General features: G+C 35.4%; 1 protein-coding gene across 1 annotated transcript in view; it reads right to left on the reverse strand.

The window, feature by feature from the left end:
• The window catches only part of FREM1 (FRAS1 related extracellular matrix 1), a 175,628-nt gene that overhangs the window by 81,923 nt on the left and 72,060 nt on the right, over positions 1–21,645 (reverse strand). Inside the window, exons 16-19 of the mRNA XM_060155088.1 lie at positions 17,577–17,756; positions 13,530–13,715; positions 8,044–8,240; positions 4,356–4,578 (exon numbers count right to left, since the gene is read on the reverse strand). Coding sequence (XP_060011071.1) covers positions 4,356–4,578; positions 8,044–8,240; positions 13,530–13,715; positions 17,577–17,756 — 786 coding nt within the window. The remainder of the gene's footprint in view (positions 1–4,355; positions 4,579–8,043; positions 8,241–13,529; positions 13,716–17,576; positions 17,757–21,645) is intronic.

Raw genomic sequence — 21,645 nt, forward strand, 5'->3', positions numbered from 1 at the left:
TATTTACAATCAGTGAGAAAGTAAATATTATTTAATAAACTGCAGGAGAACAATGGTGACAGAGTGTTTAAATGAAACAGAAAATTAGTTCATTACATAGGGAAATTCATAGTTAGATCCCTACCTCAAGCCAACAACCAAAATAAACTCTAGATGAATCAAAACTTAATTATAAAACTATTTTTAAAAACCTATATAACATTTATATGGAAATGCAAGAGACCCAGAATAGCTAAAACAGTCTTGGGAAAAAAAAGAACAAAGTTGGAGGACTCACATTTTCCATTTTCAAAACTTACTGCAAAGCTACAGTAATCAAGATAGGGTAGTACCGGCATAGAATAGATACAGAGGAACCTAATAAAAGAGAGCCCAGAAATTAGCTCATACGTATCTGATCAGCTGATTTTCATCAAGGGCACCAAGACCATTCAATGAGGAAAGAGTAGTCTTTCAATAAATAGTGCTGGGACAACTGGACATCCATAGGCCAAAAAAATGTAATTGGATCCCTACTTCACACTATATACAAAAATTAACTGAAAATGGGTCATAGACCTAAACACCAAGAGCTAAGCTAGAAAAGCTGTTCGAAGAAAACATTTGTGACTTTGGGTTAGGCAATGAAGTTTTGCAGATAAGACACAAAGTACAAGTGACAAAACAAAACGACAACAAAAACATAGATAATTTGAACTCCAAAGGAAACCATCAAGGGAGCAAAATGACAACCCACAGAACTGGAGAAAATATTTACAAATCATATACCTGATAAGGGAGGATCTAGTATCCAGAATGTATTAAGAACTCTAACAACTCAATAGTAAAAGACAGCCCAGTTACAAAATGGGCAAAGGATCTGTGTAGACATTTTCCCAAAGAAGATATAAGAAGATATATAAATAGCCAAAAAACCTATGAAAAGATGCTCAACACCACTAGCTATTAGGGAAATGGAAATCAAAACCACAAGGAGATAGCACTTCACACACACACACTAGGATGGCTATAATTAAAAAGATAGACAATAACAAATGTTGGTGAGCACGTGGAGAAAATGGAATTCTTATATGTTGCCGGTAGAAATGTAAAATGATACAGCTACTTTGGAAAACAGTTTGGCAGTTCCTCAAAATGTTAAACATAGAGTTACATATGACCCAGCAATTCCACTCCTAGATATATAGCCAAGAGAAATGAATATACAGTATATACCCATATAATAAACTTGTACATGAATGTTTATAACAGCATCATTCATAATAGTCAAAAAAGTGGAAGTGACCCTAATGTCCATCAACTGATGAATGGATAAATAAATTGTGGTATGTCCATACAACTGAATATTATTTGGCAATAAAAAGGAATGGAGTACTGACTCATGCTACAATATGGGTGAATGTTGAAAACATTATGCTAAATAAAATAAACCAGTTACAAAAGATCACATATTCCATTTATATGGTTTCACTTATGTAAAATGTTCAGAACAGACAAATCTATAGAGGCAAAAATAGGTTAGTGGTTGCCCGGGGTTTTGGGGAGGGAGGGATGAGAGTGACTGCTAATGTGTATTGTATTACTTTTTTGGGGTAACGAAAATGTTCTAAAATCGACTGTGATGATGAATACACTAAAACCCACTGAATTATACACTTTAAATTGGTGAATATTATGGCCCATGAGTTATATTTCAATAAAGCTGTTTTAAAAGATTTGGAAGAAAATACAAATAAATATCTTATTCCTGGATGTAGAAGATCTTCCTAATATAAAAACAAAAGAAAAATACATAAAGAAAAATAACAATAAATTTTACTACCTACAATTTTGACTTCTGTATTTAAAAACATGAATTAAAGGCAAATAAAACATGGAAAAACTTATTGTAATGTGACAAAAATACAAAGCATCAGTATTTACCAATCCCTTATTAATCAATACGAATTGATGGAAAAATGGGCAATGGATATTATCGGGAAATTCACAAAAGATGAAACATACATATCTGGTCAATAAACATGAAAATATGTTCAATCTCACTCAATCTAAGAACTTCAAATCAAGATAACAATGAGAGACTATTAATGACCGCCAAGTTTGCAAAGGTTTTTAAAAATAATATCCATTATTGATTAGGACAAAAGGCATACCCAGGCACGTGGTAGCAATGGTATTCTTTTTCCCGAAAAGTATTATAAATGCTGACTTTTCTGTACCGAGCAATCTCATTATAAAAATTTATTCAAAAGAAATATTAAGAGATGGGCACCAAGATTTATGTTACATAAATATATGTAAAATATGTTTATTGATATATAACTTATAATATCAAAATATGAAGTTATCTGCATATTTAAAAATAGGAGATAGTTGTATAAAATTACAGTGCAGTATATCCATATAATGAAACACTGTAATTATCACAAATCATGTTCTCAATATTTAAAAGGTAAAAAGATGCTTATAATAATTGATAAGAAAAAAACAGATTACATAATATGGTAGTTTTTAAGTTCTGTATGTTTGGTGGAGGCAGAGGTTAGAATACACTAAAGTTTTTTTTTTTAATGTAGCCATAAATGAACCAAAAATAAAATACAGGTGAAAATCTAATCTCTGAGAATGTCACCAAAATATTAATTTAGATGAAAATTTTTTTCTTCAAAATGATCATGTAGTGCAAACTTCACACAATATGCATACAATACTTATTTAACTTAATAATAAACAATGAATATTATTTTTTTAAAACTGACTTTTAAAAAATTTGTTTATTTTATTTTATTTATTTTTGGCTGCATTGGGTCTTCATTGCTGCACGCGGGCTTTCTCTAGTTGCGGCAAGCAGGGGCTACTCTTCGTTGTGGCGCATGGGCTTCTCATTGCAGTGCCTTCTCTTGTTGTGGAGCACAGGCTCTAGGCGCACAGGCTTCAGTAGCTGTGGCATGCAGGCTCAGTAGCTGTGGCACACGGACTTAGTTGCTCTGTGGCATGTGGGATCTTCCCAGACCAGGGATCGAACCCATGTCCCCTGCATTGGCAGGCAGATTCTTAACTAGTGCGCCACCAGGGAAGTCCCAAAAAACTGACTTTCCTGAGAGTAAAATCTGATTTATTATTTCTTTTTCCTTGGCCTTAAATTTGAAGAAAATATTGTAACAATATATTGTATTATTTCCTACACAGGGTTATTCATTTGGTAATACCATCATTTAAGCTCTGGAATTTCTTTCTTTGCAATTGATAAAAACTGAGAAGTATGTTAATTAGCTTTTTCAATTCAAACATGATATGATATTGTGCAACTATTGCAAAATAAACTTTGGGGCAGAGAGCTCTAGTTGGGGAAAGGAAAAATTTAAAGACAGAAAAAAATGTGGAACAAGTGCTAGATAAATCAAACACAGAGAAGGAAGAGTTTGGAGTGTGCAGGTGGGCTCCACAGGGAGGTCGATAGTGAACTGGTTCTGAAGGCTGGTACTGGGTGGCCAGGGGAAGGAGAGGGAAGGACCCCTCAGGCAGGGTAAACAGAATACATGAAGGCAGGGCAGGAAGGAGAATGCAAGTAGGCAGTGATTCTAGAGCCAACACACTTTTCTCAAATATTTAAAAGCATTTATATATATATGTTAAATGGGATAAGACCAATTTTTCAGAAAGAGTAATGAAAGAATAATTCAGGCTGCTATTCCAATGTGTCATTTCCTTAAAGGGCAAATTATCTCCTCAGAGAATAATGAGTTATTATATTTGTTCTATATTTGTTTCAAATGTGGATGTTTGGGCAGACAAATCTCTTCAATTTAGTTCCACGATCTCAACAGTTTTAAAAAGAAATTTTTTTTATTATGACATTAAAAGCTTGGGGTAGGGCTTCCCTGGTGGCGCAGTGGTTGAGAGTCCGCCTGCTGATGCAGGGGACACGGGTTCGTGCCCCGGTCCGGGAAGATCCCTCATGCCGCAGAGCGGCTGGGCCTGTGAGCCATGGCCGCTGAGCCTGCGCGTCTGGAGTCTGTGCTCCGCAACAGGAGAGGCCGCAACAGTTAGAGGCCCGCGTACCGCAAAAAAAAAAAAAAAAAGCTTGGGGTAAACTACCAAAAATCACAAATACCATTTTTATTGATGCTCGAAAAGTGAAGGAAAACATATTATTTCCTTTTCAATTACCCACTATCTCTAGCTGGGGCTTCATGCCCTGCATTAATCCAGAGCCCAGAGAAAACCCTTGAGGGATAATGAATGTAGGTGAATGCCATTTCTTCACTTCCTCTTTCTGTGATTTATTATTATCTTTCCTGGGTTAAATTATTAAATCAACAACAACAAACAAACTGAAATGAAGCGTGATATACCATTCTTGAGAAGTTCCATAGAAAAGTTGTAAACAAGTTCATGCTTCTGGCCAGGGTTGGGTGATTGCTTATACTGAGGCAAGTCTTTGCTAAACACCCCGTTGATGAGGAGGCCATGACGTGGCTTCTGAGTGACGCTGAACAGCAAGGGGTCCTTGGGAATGTCCCGGTCAACAGCATTAATGATGGAAGAATCCAGCTCTCTCATCTGACCCTCACACACCTAAACAAAAACAGGAAAGTCAGCTGCATGCTAAATAAAACCTGTCTTTCTTTTGGCAAACTGCTCAAAAAATAATTTTAACATATCCTATATAATTTTAAGATACCCATGCAAATTTTCCATGAGATGTGTGTGTAATGAGTCCTAAAAAGAAACTGCTGGTTCAATGTGACCTTCGAAGACAAGAACAAATCTATTAATCTTTCTCACATTTTTCTTTTGAAGATTTCAAAGCACTTTATTTACATGAAGGACTAAAGGAGAGATACATAGAATCTCATATATATATTTCATAACTCAAAGGTTGGGGGAAAAAGCAACCAAAGGGATGCTTGCTTTCTGGAAGTCACCAGGTATAGACCCTGCCTTCAGATCCTAACCTGTTATTTTAATCTCCTGGACCTTGTTGCTTTCATAATTCTTACGTTTCTGCTTTAGAAATGGCACAAATATCTGCTATGCACACTGGGGGTATTAGGTGTTTTTAACTTTTGTCATTGTAGTAAAACCTTCTATGTTTCAATTACAGTCAACAACAGTTGAGAGGATGCTTTTGGATGCACGATAGAATATATTTTAATTCTGGGTCCCTCATCTCTTCCCAGTCTTCACATCTCTAATCTTCCTGAACGACCCTGCACCCCACTTCAGGTTTCATAATCCTTTAAGCATAAAGAGAACTGAATGTTTTTCATTTCATGTAGGATCTAGTTATTTAAAACCATCAGTACCATTAGTACCACTGACACAGTGCTTAGTCATCTTTATCTTCTTTTTCTCATAGCAAGGGAACAAAGAAGTATTTCTGTTTCCTATTGTGAAATATAGCAAGATCTAAATAATATAAGTGTATAAGTTTACCATGTGCTTATTGGGCATTTGCAGTTCACTGGGTGCTGTGGGAATACGAATACTCTAAAGGATCAAAGTCAGATGAGAATGTGACGGCCTGTCCATCAATAACTATAACACAAGGAAGAAAATATCTAGTGCTACTAAATATGGATGAACAAGAAGTGCAAAAGAGTGGAGGAGCCCAGGAACGTCTTCGTGGCTGAGTGGACATTTTAGTTTTGAAGAAGACATACGGTTTAGATTTGTGAAAATGGCCTTTCCCTTCAGCCTCTCTTAAGGACTTTGAAGAGAGCCTTTCTGCAACCACTCTTCCTTGAACGTGCATAAAAAAGTATCATAATATCTGATATTTGGGCTAAAATCATGCTGGTTTTCTTATTAAAAACTGAGATGGCATCATAATTTAATACACAATGATAGAATTAGGGAATCATCTTTGATGATAATTTGCCTTTTTCTCCAAAAACTTTCATAAAGCAACCTAAAAAGATGTTCTAATTATCTGTCTTTATAAAGCTTGGGGCTCCTGGACTCACTGTATGGCAACCTTTCTTATTTACAAAATGCTAAATTCATTCACAAGATGACTGGGAAATTTTATTGAAAAAATGTGGGATTCTTTTTTGCACATTCAATTGTTTATTGAGATTATAAAAAATAGGTTTAGATCAAGAGACATAAAATACAGAAACTCACTAGTAGACAGCTTTGAAATGGATTATAATAACTTAAACTAAAACCTCAATTTTTTCTTTGCAAGTTGCAGCACAACTTGATGGAAGCCCAGCTAGCTACAAAATAAATACACTTTTTCACAAGAAGGCAAAATAAATATGACTATTTTAAAAAATCACTTGAAGCTTAAAGCCAGCTCTGCCAATAACACATGGGGCTCCATATTTGTTACTCTTCAACAGCTTCTCTAAGGAATGCACAGGAAAAAAAAAAAGCATGATTGCTTTCAGAGAAGAGCAAGAGACAAATTCCCAGTGGCCTAATTATTTCAGAAACCCCAGTCCTAGACAGATACAAGACAATAGAGGTAGGTATAGAAGGAATCATCTGTAATTCTTTTCTCTCTCTCATAATTACTGAAGTGCTCTCTGGAGAAATCCATGTGCCAACAGAAAAGGAAAAGCAGGAACTGGCTCTTAAGTCTCATCCTGAGGTGGCTTTCATATACCATTAAGATTCAGTAGAAAATTAAAATCAAATAAAGACTTTTGCATTTAGAGTTTGATGATTTTTAGTGCAAAATAAGGCAAGATAATGGTTTCAAAATAGATAATATGTGCTTTGGTCAATGTCTGAAAAAAGATGACAAACATAACAAGACTAATATGAATGACACCTATTTATTAAGGGTTTTCTATGCGCCTGACCATCATGATTGTCATGGCTACCCTAAACGACGATTTGATACACGTTTTGCAGATGAGCAAACAGAAACAAAGAGAAATAACTTACCCAGGACCCTACAACTAGTAAACAGCTACACCAAGTCCCTCTTACTCCAAAGCCTGTGCTCATTCATTTAATCAGGATTTGCTATGTGCATGTCTGTTTTAAATAACTGTATAAACATTAGAACTGTTTAAAAAGGATTATATGCTGATACGAAAATATTTACAATATACGTAATTAAGGTTTTTTTTTTTAAGTAGAGAGTAGGGTATAGTATGATCCCTGATTTGTAGGTAAAAACATACAGAAAAATCATATACACACACACATATCACTGGCATGTGCACAAATTATTTCTGTGGAAATTAATTACTAAAACCTCAACTGATGGGGAGTGACTATGGGTAGGGGCTGTTGAAGAGGGAGAATTTCATATTTCACTGTGTATGTTTCTCAACATTCTAACTTATTTAACCATAGATATTTATTATTATTTTTTAAGACAACAGTTGTTGTCTCAGCAGTGATATGCTGGGCCATTTTAAGTATATGTCTGAATTTTTAAATAAAACTAACAAATATTATTATATAATATAAAGACATTTTCAAACGGCATAAAAATAATGGTCCAAATTGTATTTTTTCATTTCATATATCTTTATAAATAGCTGTATAAAAAAAGATGCCTGTGATTCACGAATTAAGAGCCCTTGCTATTATAGCACTGGTTAAGAGGGCACTCTGTGGAATCAGAGCACCTGGGTGCAAATCCCCTACTTGCTACTTACTTCCAACCTCTGTGATCTTGGGCCACTAACTTAACCTCTTAAGCCTCATTTTTTGCAGTTATTAAATGGCAATAATAATGCCATCACTCTAAAAGCCTACTGCGAGGATTCAATATGAATACATGTAAAGGGTTTGGAATAGTACCTACAGCCTAGTAAGTACTACATTCTCTATATATGCAACTATAATTGTAACCATGCAATTGTTATATGTTAGCAATTATTATTATCATTACCAACATCACTATTATTAGAAAAATACTTTTCAAGTGATTGCATTACATAACAGGTTACTGCCTTCTCTACTTCTCATCAACTTAAAGTGTTAAGTGCACATAGACTAATGTAAATGGGCTAGGTGAAAATAAAAATTAGAAAATGATAAAAGAGAAATTGAAAATTCTGATATCTTTCTTACAGTAACATTCCGCACTATAAAATCAGGAGCTTCATCATTTGTGGGGTTGATTATAATGTAAAATGGTATCTCCAAGGAGCGTCGTTTCCCATCAGTGACATACACCATGAACTGGTCGGCTGTTGGTTCCATCCTCAGATGCCTGGACTGCACATAGTTAATGTGTAAAGCCTTCATGTCTTTCCACTGAAACGAAGCTAGAGCACACCAAGATGGAGCACATAAATAAGAAAAACGTTTTTTCCCAAGTTACTGGTCCTTAATCCTTAATCCGATAGCCTATTTCTCAGCAGAGGAAATAAGAGGTCATAGCAGTTGACCTAACAATCAGCTTCAGGGGCTGCTATAATCACTATAACCATCAACATAAAAACAGATATCCATAAATTATAAGGAACAATTAAAATTTCATGGCGAACGGAAGGGCAATAACTGCTAACTAGGATTATAGGGACTTCATGACCATTCTTTATATACTTGGAATGAATGTCAGAGAGACTTTCCCTCCCTTGATTAAAACCAGTGTTCCTGTGTGAGCAGTTCTTGTCATGCTTGAACAAGAAAGGAACCATCTCTTTCATATAAAGGCAAAACAAGAGTTCATCAATCATCTGCCTACTTGACAACATATCAACTGGTAGGAATGAATGGAATTAACTGACCTGTTATTTTGGTATTCTGACATTGCCTTAAATCAAAAGATAAAAATGCTCTGTGTTGTGTATGAGTCACAGGAGAAACTGCATAAACTTTAATGCAATTAATCTTTCTTTCTTCCGACTTTATTGAGACATAATGCACATATCACTGTGTGAGTTTAAGGTGTATGACATGTTGATTTGAAACATTCTATACCACAAAGTGTTTATCACAATAAGGTTAATTAACATATCATTCACCTCATATAACTACTATTTTGCTGTTGTTGATATGATGAGAACATCAAAGCTCTACTCTAAAAGCAACTTTCAAGTGTATAATAAGTATTGTTAATTATAGTCATCATGCTATACCTTAGATACCCAGAATTTATTCATTTTATAACTGAAAGTTTGTAGCCTTCAACCAGCATCTCCTGCATCTCCTCACCCTTACCCTCAGCATCTGGCAACCACTATTCTACTCTCTGTTTCTATGAGTTCAATATTTTTAGATTCCACATATAAGTGAGACCGTACAGTATTGGTCTTTATCTGTCTGATGAATTTCACTTACTATAATGCTCTCAGAGGTCCATCCATGTTGTTGCAAATGGCAGCATTTCTTTCTTTTTCATGGCTGAATAATATTCTAATGTGTGTGTGTGTGTGTGTGTGTGTGTGTGTGTGTGTGTGTGTATATATATATATATATATATATATACACACACACACCACATTTTCTTTGTCCATTCATCCATCAATGGACATTTAGGTTGTTTCCATATGTTAGCTATTATGAATAATCCTCTAATGAATATGCGAGTGCAGATATGTCTCTGATATCCTGTTTTCATTCTCTTTGGATATACACCCAGAAGTGGAATTGCTGAATCATACGGAAGTTCTATTTTTAATTTTTTGAGGAACTTCCATAGTGATTGTACCAATTTACATTCCCAACTAATGGTGCACCAGAGTTCCCTTTTCTCCACATCCTCGCCAGCATTTGTTATCTCTTACCATTTTGATAATAGCCATTCTAACAGGTGGGAGATGATATATCATTGTGGTTTTAACTGGCATTTCCCTGATGATTAGGGATGATGAACACCTTTCCATGTACCTGTTCCACCATTTGTACATCTTCTCCAGAAAAATGTTTACTCAAGTCCTGTACCCATTTTTCAATCAGATTGTTTGGGCTTTTTGTATTGAGTTGTATGAGTAATTTATATATATTAGATATTAATCTCCTACTAGATATATGGTTTGCAAATATTTTCTCCCTTTCTATAGGTAACTTTTTCATTTTGTTGATTGTTTCTCTTTCTGTGCAGAAGCATTTTAGTTTAATGTAGTCCCACTTGTTGATTTTTGCTTTTTTGGCATTGCTTTTGGTGTCAAATTCAAAAAATCATCATCAAGACCCATGTCAAGGAGCTTACTGCCTATGTTGTCTTCTAGGAGTTTTATGGTTTCATGTCTTATGTTCAAGTCTTTAATCCATTTTGAGCTAATTTTTGTTGTGTCGTAAGATAGTAGTCCAGTTTTATTCTTTTGCATGTGGCTGTCCATTTTTCCCGACACCACTTCTCAAAGAGACTGTGCTTTGCCCATTGTATATTCTTGGCTCCTTCATTAAAAATTAATTGACCATATATGCATTGGTTTACTTCTAGGCTCTCTATTCTGTTCTATTAATCTATGTGTTTGTTTTTATGCTAATACCATACTGCTTTGATTACGATAGCTTTGTAATAATAGCTTGAAATCAGGAGGTGTGATGCCTCCAGCTTTGTTCTTTCTCAAGATGGCTTTGGCTATCTGAGGTCTTTTGTGGTTCCATACAAATTTTAGGATTGTTTGTTCTATTTCTGTAAAAAATGCCATTGGGATTTTAATAGGGATTGCACTGAATCTATAGATAGCTTTGGGCGGTATGGACATTTTAACAATATTAACTCTTTCAATCCATGAACATGGGATGTCTTTCCATTTGTGTCTTCTTCAGTGTCTTTCATCAAGACATCAATTCTATGTCTTATGGTTCTTGGCATATAAATCTTTCACTTCCTTGGTTAAAATTATTCCTAAATATTTTATTGTTTTCGATGCTATTATAAATGAGATTGTTTTCTCTATTTCTTTTTCGGATAGCTTATTGTTCATGTATAGGAATACAACTGGTGTTTGTATGTTGATTTTGTACCCTGAAACTTTATTGAATTTGTTGATTAGTTCTAACAGTTCTTGGTGAAGTCTTTAGGAATTTCTATATATCACATCATCAGCAAACAGAAACATTTTACTTCTTCCTTTCTGATTTGACACCCTTTATTTCTTCTTCTTGCCTAATTGCTCTGACTATGACTTTCAGTACTATACTGAATAGGCATGATGAGGGTGGGCACCTCTGTCTTGTTCCTTATCTTAGAGGGAAAATTTTCAACCTTTCACTGTTGACTATGATGCCAGCTGTGGGTTCTGCATATACAGGCTTTATTATGTTGAGGTATGTTCCTTCTATACACAATTTGTTGAGAGTTTTTAATCTTAAAAGGATGTAGAAATTTGTTAAATGTTTGTTTCTGCACCTATAGAGATGATCATAGGATTTTTGTCTTTTATTCTATCAATGTGGTGTATCACATTTATTGATTTGCATATGCTGAACTACCCTTGCATCACAGATATAAATCCCACTTGATCATGGTGTGTGATCCTTTTAATGTGCTGTTGAATTCAGTTTGTTATTGCTTTGTGGAGAATTTTTGCATCTATATTCATCAAAGATATTGATTTGTAGTTTTCTTTTCTTGTAGTATCTTTATCTGTCTTTGGTATCAGGGTAATGCTAGCCTTGTAAAATGAGTTTGGAAGCGTTCCCTCCTCTTCCTTTTTTTTTGGAAGAGTTTGAGAAAAATGAGTGCTAACTCTTCTTTAAATGTTTGGTAGAAATCACCTGTGAAGCCATCTGATCTTGGGCTTTTCTTACTTGGGAGGTTTTGGATTACTGATTAAATCTATTTACTGATTATTGGTCTGTTCAGATTTTTTATTTCTTCATGATCCAGACTTGGTAAGTTTTATGTTCCTATGTTGTCCAATTTGTTGGTGTATAATTGTTCAGAGTAGTCTCTTATGATCCTCTGTATTAGTTGTAATGTTTCCTCCTTCATTTCAGATTTTATTTATTTGAGTTCTCTTTTCTTCTTGTTAAGTCTAGCTAAAAGTTTGCCAATTTCATTTATCTTTTAAAAAATCAATTCAGTTTCATTAATCTCTTCTATTTTTCTGTTCTCTGTTTCTGCTCTGGTCTTTGTTATCACCTTCTTTCTGTTAAACCTGGGCTTAGTTTGTTTTTGTTTTTCTAGTTCTAGTTGATTTACTTTTTTAATGTAGCATTTATCACTATAAAATTTCCTTTTAGCACTGCTTTTGCTGCATCCCATATATTTTAGTGTGTTGTTTCCATTTTTATTTAAGATTTTTAAATTTCTTTTTTAAATTTAATCTTTGACCCATTGGTTGTTCAGAAGGGTGTTGCTTAATTTTCACATATTTGTGAATTTTCTAGTTACCTCCTGTTATTGATTTTAATTTCATACCATTGCGGTCAAAAAAGATACTTTGGTACAATTTCAATCTTTTTAAATTGCTAAGACTTGTTTGTTGACTCATCACATGATCTATCCTGGAGAATGTTTCATGTGCACTTGAGAAGAATGTTTATTCTGCTTTTGTTGGATGGAATGTATGTATATGTCTGTTAAGTTCATTTGGTCTAACATATAGTTCAAGTCTAATGTTTCCTTATTGATTTTCCATCTGGATGATCTATCCATTGTTGAAATTGGGGTACTGAGGTCCCTACTATTATTGTATTGTTGTGTATTATGCTCTTCAAATCTATTAGTATTTGCTTCATATATTTAGGTGCTCCAATGTTGTGTGCATATACATTTACAGCTATTATATCCTCTTGATGAATTAAGACTTTATCATTATGTAATGACCTTCTTTGTCTCTTGTTACAGTTTTGACTTAAAGTCTCTTTTGTCTATTATAAGTATATCTACCCTTGCTCTCTTTTGGTTTCCATTTGCATGGAATATCTTTTTTCCTTCCCTTCATTTTAAGCCTATGTATGTCCTTGAAGCTGAAGTGAGTTTCTTGTAGGCAGCATGTAGTTGGGTCTTTTATTTTTCTATCCATTCAGTCACTCTATTAATGCAATTAATCTTAAACCCAGATTCTCTCATATTTAAGATAGATGTACCCCAAAAGGTGCTTAGAGAATAACTCTAAAGTGGTGCCTTTGGACAACTGTGTTTTTGGTGTCTGTTTTTGTTTTGGTTGTTTTCTTTTTGCCTGAAATACCAGAGATATTTCAGTATCTGAGAGGCATTTTGGTTTCAAAATTAATGTCATTACCTTCAACATTTCCATGGTATGTTTCCTAATCTTTTCTGCCCATATCTTTTAAAAGTGTTAAAAAAAACTGTGAGAATGAGACCAGTGAGCTCCGCCAGATTTATTCTATCACAGAATTCTGTGTTGCTATCAGGACCTTTAAAAACATTATTTCTTCAGTATTTATTCTTATAGTTTTCATAAGTGAAATCTCCATTTATTTTGAAGTAAACTCCCATACATGGGGAAATTTTAAATGAAAAATTAGAACGAAAAACAATAATACTCAAAAGTATTGGTAATAATAATAATTCCTTGAGTATATACAGTACTTTGAACATTTCTGAAGTCCTAACCCAGTTATTAAACATGATCTAACCAATCAGTCACAAACATAGGCTAATTATTGCTGGACACAAAGCCATGACTTACCTATGCTGATGCCCATATTGCTTTTTTCAAAACCAGCAGAAGGTAGTGTGTTTTCAAGGTAGCCGAACTGGGGAGGAGCAACCAAAACAAATTCCAAGTCATCTGCTGCAGTGTCGGCATCAGTGGCAGACAAATGGTTAACAGTAAGGGCTGCTGAGAAACCCTCATCTACAAAGAACATGGTACCTGCATACAAATAATAACACAATTATGACTTAGCGTGAAATCCTCTAATCAGAATAGTGAGAACAAAAGGGAGTGACTGAAATTCCAATTCATAGAAGCATCCTACATGCAAATATACTTCCATGGGAGATATTCATTTCCTTTGGCATAATTCTCCTTACAGTGAATATATTCAGGGGTAATGGGGGGAATTTAATTTGACTTAACGGAATTATATTTTTTTCTTGTATAAGCAAGCCAGACAATAATAGAAAGAGAGCAGAAATACTAAATGCTTCAGTACAGCCCTTTAGTCACTCTCAAGGAACTCTGATTTCCCTTGTGTCTACAGAAGTGACAAATGAAACTAAGAATTGCCAAACTGTTTTAATGATAAGTCACTAAATGTGGTCTATGTACTCCTCAAGATCAGTTGTTGCCTCTGTTTGTCAGAGCATTAATTGCCTGAGAACTATTATGAATTGCTCATAATGAACATTTTTTCATGCCTTGGTGCTTAATTATTCTGCAGGGATAATGCTTCCTCCCCAGAACATTGCTTAGGAGATACTTTGCAAATTACAATAACATTCATACATATGTTTGCATTTTTTTTTGAGACACAGAACATATACACAATGCCTACGAAGAGATGACTTTCTAAAAAGCAAATAAGGTCAAGTATATATAAATGGTCTCGCTAATATACTCATTCAATTCTAATAGAAATTATGGATAAAATAAATTATTAGCTCTCCAGCAGGCAAATGATATTTTCCCACGTGAAATAAAACCAGAATATCTGAGGATTGCAATGTTGTCTTCATTCCCAAGTGTGTGCACACACACACAGATACACACACACACACACACACACACACACACACACACACTTGCATTCTCTCTCCACAGATTTATCTAAATATTGTTCTAACATCTTTATTGGAGTATAATTGCTTTACAATCGTGTGTTAGTTTCTGTGGTACAACAAAGTGAATCAGCTATACATATACATATATCCCCGGATCCCCTCCCTCTGTGTCTCCCTCCCACCCTCCCTATCGCACCCCTCTAAGTGGTCACAAACCACTGAGCTGATCTCCCTGTGCTATCTAGCTGCTTCCCACTAGCTATCTATTTTGTCTGATATTAGAATTGCTACACCAGCTTTCTTTTGATTTCCATTTGCATAGAATAACTTTTTCCATCCCCTCACTTTCAGTCTGTATGTGTCCCTAGGTCTGAAGTGGGTCTCTTGTAGACAGCATTTATATGGGACTTGTTTTTGTATCCATTCAGCCAGTCTATGTCTTTTGGTTGGAGCATTTAACCCATTTACATTTAAGGTAATTATCGATTTGTATGTTCCTATTGCCATTTTCTTAATTTTTTGGGGTTCGTTATAGTACGTCTTTTCCTTCTCTTGTGCTTCCTGCCTAGAGAAGTTCCTTTAGCACTTGTTGTAAAGCTGGTTTGGTGGTGCTGAATTCTCTTAGCTTTTGCTTGTCTGTAAAGGTTTTAATTTCTCCATGAAATCTGAATGAGATCCTTGCTGGGTAGAGTAATCTTTGCTGTAGGTTTTTCTCTTTCATCACTTTAAATATGTCCTGTCACTCCCTTCTGGCTTGCAGAGTTTCTGCTGAAAGATCAGCTGTTAACCTTATGGGGATTCCCTTGTATGTTATTTGTTGCTTTTCCCTTGATGCTTTTAATATTTTTTTCTTTGTATTTAATTTTTGATAGTTTGATTAATATGTCTCTTGACATGTTTCTCCTTGGATTTATCCTGTATGGGACTCTCTGTGCTTCCTGGACTTGATTGACTATTTCCTTTCCCATATTAGGGAAGTTTTCTACTATAATCTCTTCAAATATTTTCTGACCCTTTTTTTTTCTCTTCTTCTTCTGGGACCCCTATAATTCGAATGTTTGTGTATTTAATGTTTTCCCAGAGGTCTCTGAGACTGTCCTCAATTCTTCTCATTCTTTTTTCTTTATTCTGCTCTGCGGTAGTTATTTCCACTATTTTATTTTCCAGGTCACGTATCTGTTCTTATGCCTCAGTTATTCTGCTACTGATTCCTTCCAGAGAATTTTTACTTTCATTTATTGTGTTGTTCATCATTGTTTGTTTGCTCTTTAGTTCTTCTAGGTCCTTGTGAAACATTTCTTGTATTTTCTCCATTCTATTTCCTAGATTTTGGATATCTTTACTATCATTATTCTGAATTCTTTTTCAGGTAGATTGCCTATTTCTTCCTCATTTGTTTGGTCCGGTGGGTTTTTACCTTGCTCCTTCATTTGCTGTGTGTTCTCTGTCTCCTCTTTTTACTTAACTTACTTTGTTTGGGGTCTCCTTTTCGCAGGCTGCAGGTTCGTAATTCCCGTTGCTTTTGGTGTCTGCTCCTGGTGGCTAAGGTTGGTTCAGTGGGTTGTGTAGGCTTCCCGGTGGAGAGGACTGGTGCCTGTGTTCTGGTGGATGATAGTGGATCTTGTCTTTCTGGTGGGCAGGACCGCATCCGGTGGTGTGTTTTTGGGTGTCTGTGACCTTATTATGATGTTAGGCAGCCCCTCTGCTAATGGGTGGGGTTGTGTTCCTGTCTTGCTAGTTGTTTGGCATGGTGTATCCAGCACTGTAGCTTGCTGGTGTTGAGTGGAACTAGGTCTTAGCATTGAGATGGAGATGTTTGGGAGGGCTTTCACCATTTGATAGTACATGGAGCCAGGAGGTCTCTGGTGGACCAATGTCCTGAACTCAGCCCTCCCACCTCAGAGGCTCAGGCCTGACACCTGGCCGGAGCACCAAGACCCTGTTAGCCACACGGCTCAGAAGAAAAGGGACCAAAAAAAAAAAAAAAAAAAAGAAAGAAAGAAAATAATAAAATAAAAAATATTATTAAAAATTAAAAAAATAAAAAAGTAATAAAAAGAAAGAACACCCAAATCTAAAAACAAATCCACCAATGATAACAAGTGCTAAAAACTATGCAAAAAAAAAAAAAAAAAAAACAGACAGACAGAACCTAGGACAAATGGTAAAAGCAAAGCTATAGAGACAAAAGCTATAGAGACAAAATCACAGAAAGAAGCATACATATACACACTCACAAAAACAGAAAAAGGAAAAAATATATATATGTGTGTATATATATATATATATATATATATATATATATATATATATATATATGAGGGAAAGAGCAACCAAATCAATAAACAAATCTACCAATGATAATAAGCTCTAAATACTTAACTAAGATAAACATAAAACCAGAAACAAATTAGATGCAGAAAGCAAACCCCAAGTCTACAGTTGCTCCCAACATCCACTGCCTCAATTTTGGGATGATTTGTTGTCTGTTCAGGTATTCCACAGATGCAGGGTACATCAAGTTGGTTGTGGAGATTTAATCCGCTGCTCCTGAGGCTGCTGGGAGAGATTTCCCTTTCTCTTCTTTGTTCTCACAGCTCCCAGGGGCTCAGCTTTGGATTTGGCCCTGCCTCTGCGTGTAGGTCGCCTGAGGGCATCTTTTGGGAAGTCTGAGTTCTTCTGCCAGCATTCAGTAGGTTTTCTATAGGAGTTGTTCCACATGTAGATGTATTCCCGAAGTATTTGTGGGGAGGAAGGTGATCTCCACGTCTTACTCCTCCACCATCTTGAAGGTCCCTCAGATTTATCTAAATTTTTAAACAAGTAAATTCTTTTGCCTTGTAATCTTTCATAGATCAGGGGGTTTCCACAAATTTGTACTGAGGCAATTATTGGAAGCAATTCTGTATGGTGGTTTTCTATTTTGACTATATGTAAAGTGCATCATTTCACTGGACCATGGGTATGACACTAGGTGAAATAATAGAACTTTAAAAGAAAAAATTGTCACCTATTGAAATTGAAGGTGATTGGTTGTCCACCGGATACACTGTGATGTTGAGATCATACACTGGAAAGGACTCACGACGAGGAACAGATGGATGAGGTCCATTCACAAAAGGGCCAGCTTCTGTGTCCGAAACTACCAACGTTATGGTGTCAAAACAAGGCACCAGGCCAATCTCACCACCTGGAAGACAAAACTAGAGTTTAAGCCTGACTTTTAAAAATATAGAATACCAAGATGAAACCCACTCACACTTGCTCTACAAGCATAAAATGGCAAGGGAAGGAACTTATGTGGTTAAAAGGTAAAACTCAATTTTATCTATGCAATTAAATAGAGTCATAAAAATAACACAAAAATGCTTGCCCATCTGTTGCCTCTGGTGAAATCCCTGCCAGCCATCTATCACCATATGGAGGGGCAAAACAGGGCTAACAAGGGTCTGACAGTTCATAAATGAATAAGGGATAGACACGAAGCTTGACTCGTGATGGCTTTACTCTTCTCATAATTATTAGTGTTAGGACCAACCTCAGGGAGAACAGAAGGCACCCTTTTCCCTCTGGTAATTGTCTTCCCATTTGCATTAACCACCTTAAATGAACAACCATTCACTACAGAAGAAGCAGAATAGGTGAAATACAGATACAATCCACATTTTTGTGATTTGTTTCAGTATTTTCCTCATTACATAATAGCCAAGATGTTAGCAAAATAGCAACAGCACCTGGAAAAGAAGTGGCATTTATTTTCATTTTCTGTTTACTCTTTAGAGCTTACAGCTATGGGATTCAAATTGGCCCCAACTTAGGCAATGAGAGGAGGAAGGAAGAAAATGTCAGGGCTAGATAGTTTACCAGTAAACAGAACAATCTGCTCTTGGATTACTAACTAACAGCACAGAGGTGGGAATGCTTGCTGTCCAGGGGACAGGAAAGTTCTGCAGATATGCTTTTGATAATTCTCAGGCATCACTCTGAAAGTGCCAAGAGGGAAGCAATTATGTTTGAAGTTTTGATGAGTCTAGGACACGAAAGATCAGGGATGTCATCTCTGTTCACAAGACACATTGGTTAAATCTACAGAGCATTGTGTTTGGCATTATTCTACCTGTTTGAAAAAAATGACAAGGAAAAGCTCGAGATGATATTATTAAGCAACCAAATGATTAAAGGATGAGATAACTGGATTTATTTTTAAAAAACAGTGAAGTTGAGAGAACTAAAATTAAACAATCTGCCTTCAACTTCAGGAAAATTTTAAAAAAAAGACACCTCTCATCTATTCATAATTATAAAAAAACAAATTGGCATAAAGTTTGTTTATTCATCATTCACTTGATAAATATATACTTAATGCCTGTTATATGAAAATTAGTGTTCTGGGTGCCTCAGCAGAGAAAAAGGCAGACGTGTTGAAAACGTCAAAAGACAGTTCAAAAGAATGTCAAATGTCCAAAGACCTACTGTGTGTCAGGAGCTGACACAGTCTAATGGTAGAGAAAGAAATGCAGTTCAGTTAGAACATCACAGATACGTGTATGTATTTAGTGGAACCATATGAAATTGCTACTATTAAGCCATTTTTTACCTATTAAATGGAAAATTCATCTATCTCAGCCTGATTATGTACCAGGTGCTGAGGGTGAACGAGGATGAGAATATTGGCTGATGATGGCATAGGGGGCAAGGCACACACACCAGAGAAAGTCAGAGAAGTCTTTTCAGATGGCCTTGCTGGCTTTGTACTGAGCATTAAAGGATGAGTAGTTTATAAGGCAGATAAGGCAGAGAATTGGGAGATGAGGAGAGAGGACGTGTAGGGAGAGGGAGCTGGAAGAGAAGTAGAAAAATCTAGGAAATGAAAACAGCTTAATCAAAAAAGCAAACAGTACATTCAATAACTGTAATTTCAATATAATGGAAGCATAGGATACATTACAGAAAGAGCTGGAAAATTTGGCTGAGGGTTAAACACTAAAAAGGTACAGCAATGGTGGAAGAATTCTTTACCGTGAAATGAAATACAGTCTAAAGATATAATTTATACTTAAAATAGTTAACTGTACTGCTATTTGAAAGAAAATTTTTGAATGACCTCATATATAATGTTTGGAGAATAGAAAATTAATAATGTAATTTTATATCATAAAATATTATTCAATTAGTAAAACGTGTTTACAATAACTATATAAAATTTACTAAATATTTTAATAAACATTTTTAGGTGATTATCTAAATGAATAAAGGAATCTACAAAACTGCACATATAACATGATTGCAACTATGTTAAAAATTATGATTATAAAAACGAAAATACTGTAACACTGAAACGTTAACAGTGATTCTCTTTGAAAGGTAACTAAGGTAATTTTTTCAAAACTTCGTTATATTTTTTCATGTTCTCTGTAATGAGCGTGTACTGTTTTCATAATCATAGAAATAAGATAAAATAAATCAATCGATGAAGTAAAATAATGGTGACACAACTGTTCTCTGGTGATCTTTATAACCAATGTATGGAGGAAAGAGCGGGGCCACTGAAACTTTAGATCCTATAGTACTGAAGTTCTCTTTACTCATCCTAGAAGAGCACTAAATTACTACCAACTGAGTAACTGAGTGAATATTACCAGAAAACATAACATTCAAATAACCAAACACCTTTTTGAATACAGTATTTCTGTTAATTATTTATTTTAACATCTTTATTGGAGTATAATTGCTTTATAATGTGTCAGTTTCTGCTGTACAACACAGTGAATCAGCTATATGCATATGTATATCCCCTCCCTCTTCCATCTCCCTCCCAACCTCCTTATCCCACCCCTCTAGGTGACCACAAAGCACTGAGCTGATCTCCCTGTGCCATGCAGTTGCTGCTCACTAGCTATGTTTTTGGTAGTGTGTGTATATCAGTGCTACTCTCTCACTTCGTCCCAGCTTACCCTTCTCCCTCCCCATGTCCTCAAGTCCATTTTCTACAACTGCGTCTTTATCCCTGTCCTGCCCTAGGTTCCTCTGAACGTTTTTTTTTTTGATTCCATATATATGTGTTAGCATACGGTATTTGCTTTTTTCTTTCTGACTTACTTCACTGTATGACAGACTCTAGGTCCATTCACTCACTACAAATAACTCAATTTCATTTCTTTTTATGGCTGAGTAATATCCCATCGTATATATGTGCCACATTTTCTTTATCCATTCATCTGTCAATGGACACTTAGGTTGCTTCCATGTGCTGGCTATTGTAAATAGTGCTGCAATGAACATTTTGGTACATGACTCTTTTTGAATTATGGTTTTCTCAGGGTATATGCCCAGTAGTGGGATTGCTGGGTCATATGGTGGTTCTGTTTTTAGTTTCTTAAGGAACCTCCATACTGTTCTCCATGGCTGTATCAATTTACATTCCCACAAACAGTGCAAGAGGGTTCCCTTTTCTCCACACCCTCTCCACCATTTATTGTTTATAAATTTTTTGATAATGGCCATTCTGACTGGTGTGAGGTGATACCTCATTGTAGTTTTGATTTGCAATTCTCTAATAATTAGTGATGTTGAGCAGCTTTTCATGTGCTTCTTGGCCATCTGTATGTCTTCTTTGCAGAAATGTCTATTTAGGTCTTCTGCCCATTTTTGGATTGGGTTGTTTGTTTCTTTAATATTGAGCTACATGAGCTGTTTATATATTTTGGAGATTAATCCTTTGTCTGTTGATTCGTTTGCAAATATTTTCTCCCATTCTGAGGGTTGTCTTTTGGTCTTGTTTATGGTTTCCTTTGGTGTGCAAAAGCTTTGAAGTTTCATTAGGTCCCATTTGTTTATTTTTGTTTTTATTTCCATTTCTCTAGGAGGTGGGTCAAAAAGGATCTTGCTGTGATTTATGTCATAGAGTGTTCTGCCTGTTTTCCTCTAAAAGTTTTATAGTGTCTGGTCTTACATTTAGGTCTCTAATCCATTTTGACTTTATTTTTGTGTATGGTGTTAGGGAATGTTCTAATTTCATTCTTTTACATGTAGCTGTCCAGTTTTCCCAGCACCACTTATTGAAGAGACTGTCTTTTCTC

The sequence above is a fragment of the Lagenorhynchus albirostris genome, chromosome 7 (assembly GCF_949774975.1).
Source record: "Lagenorhynchus albirostris chromosome 7, mLagAlb1.1, whole genome shotgun sequence".
In the NCBI taxonomy this organism is placed as follows: Eukaryota; Metazoa; Chordata; class Mammalia; order Artiodactyla; family Delphinidae; genus Lagenorhynchus; species Lagenorhynchus albirostris.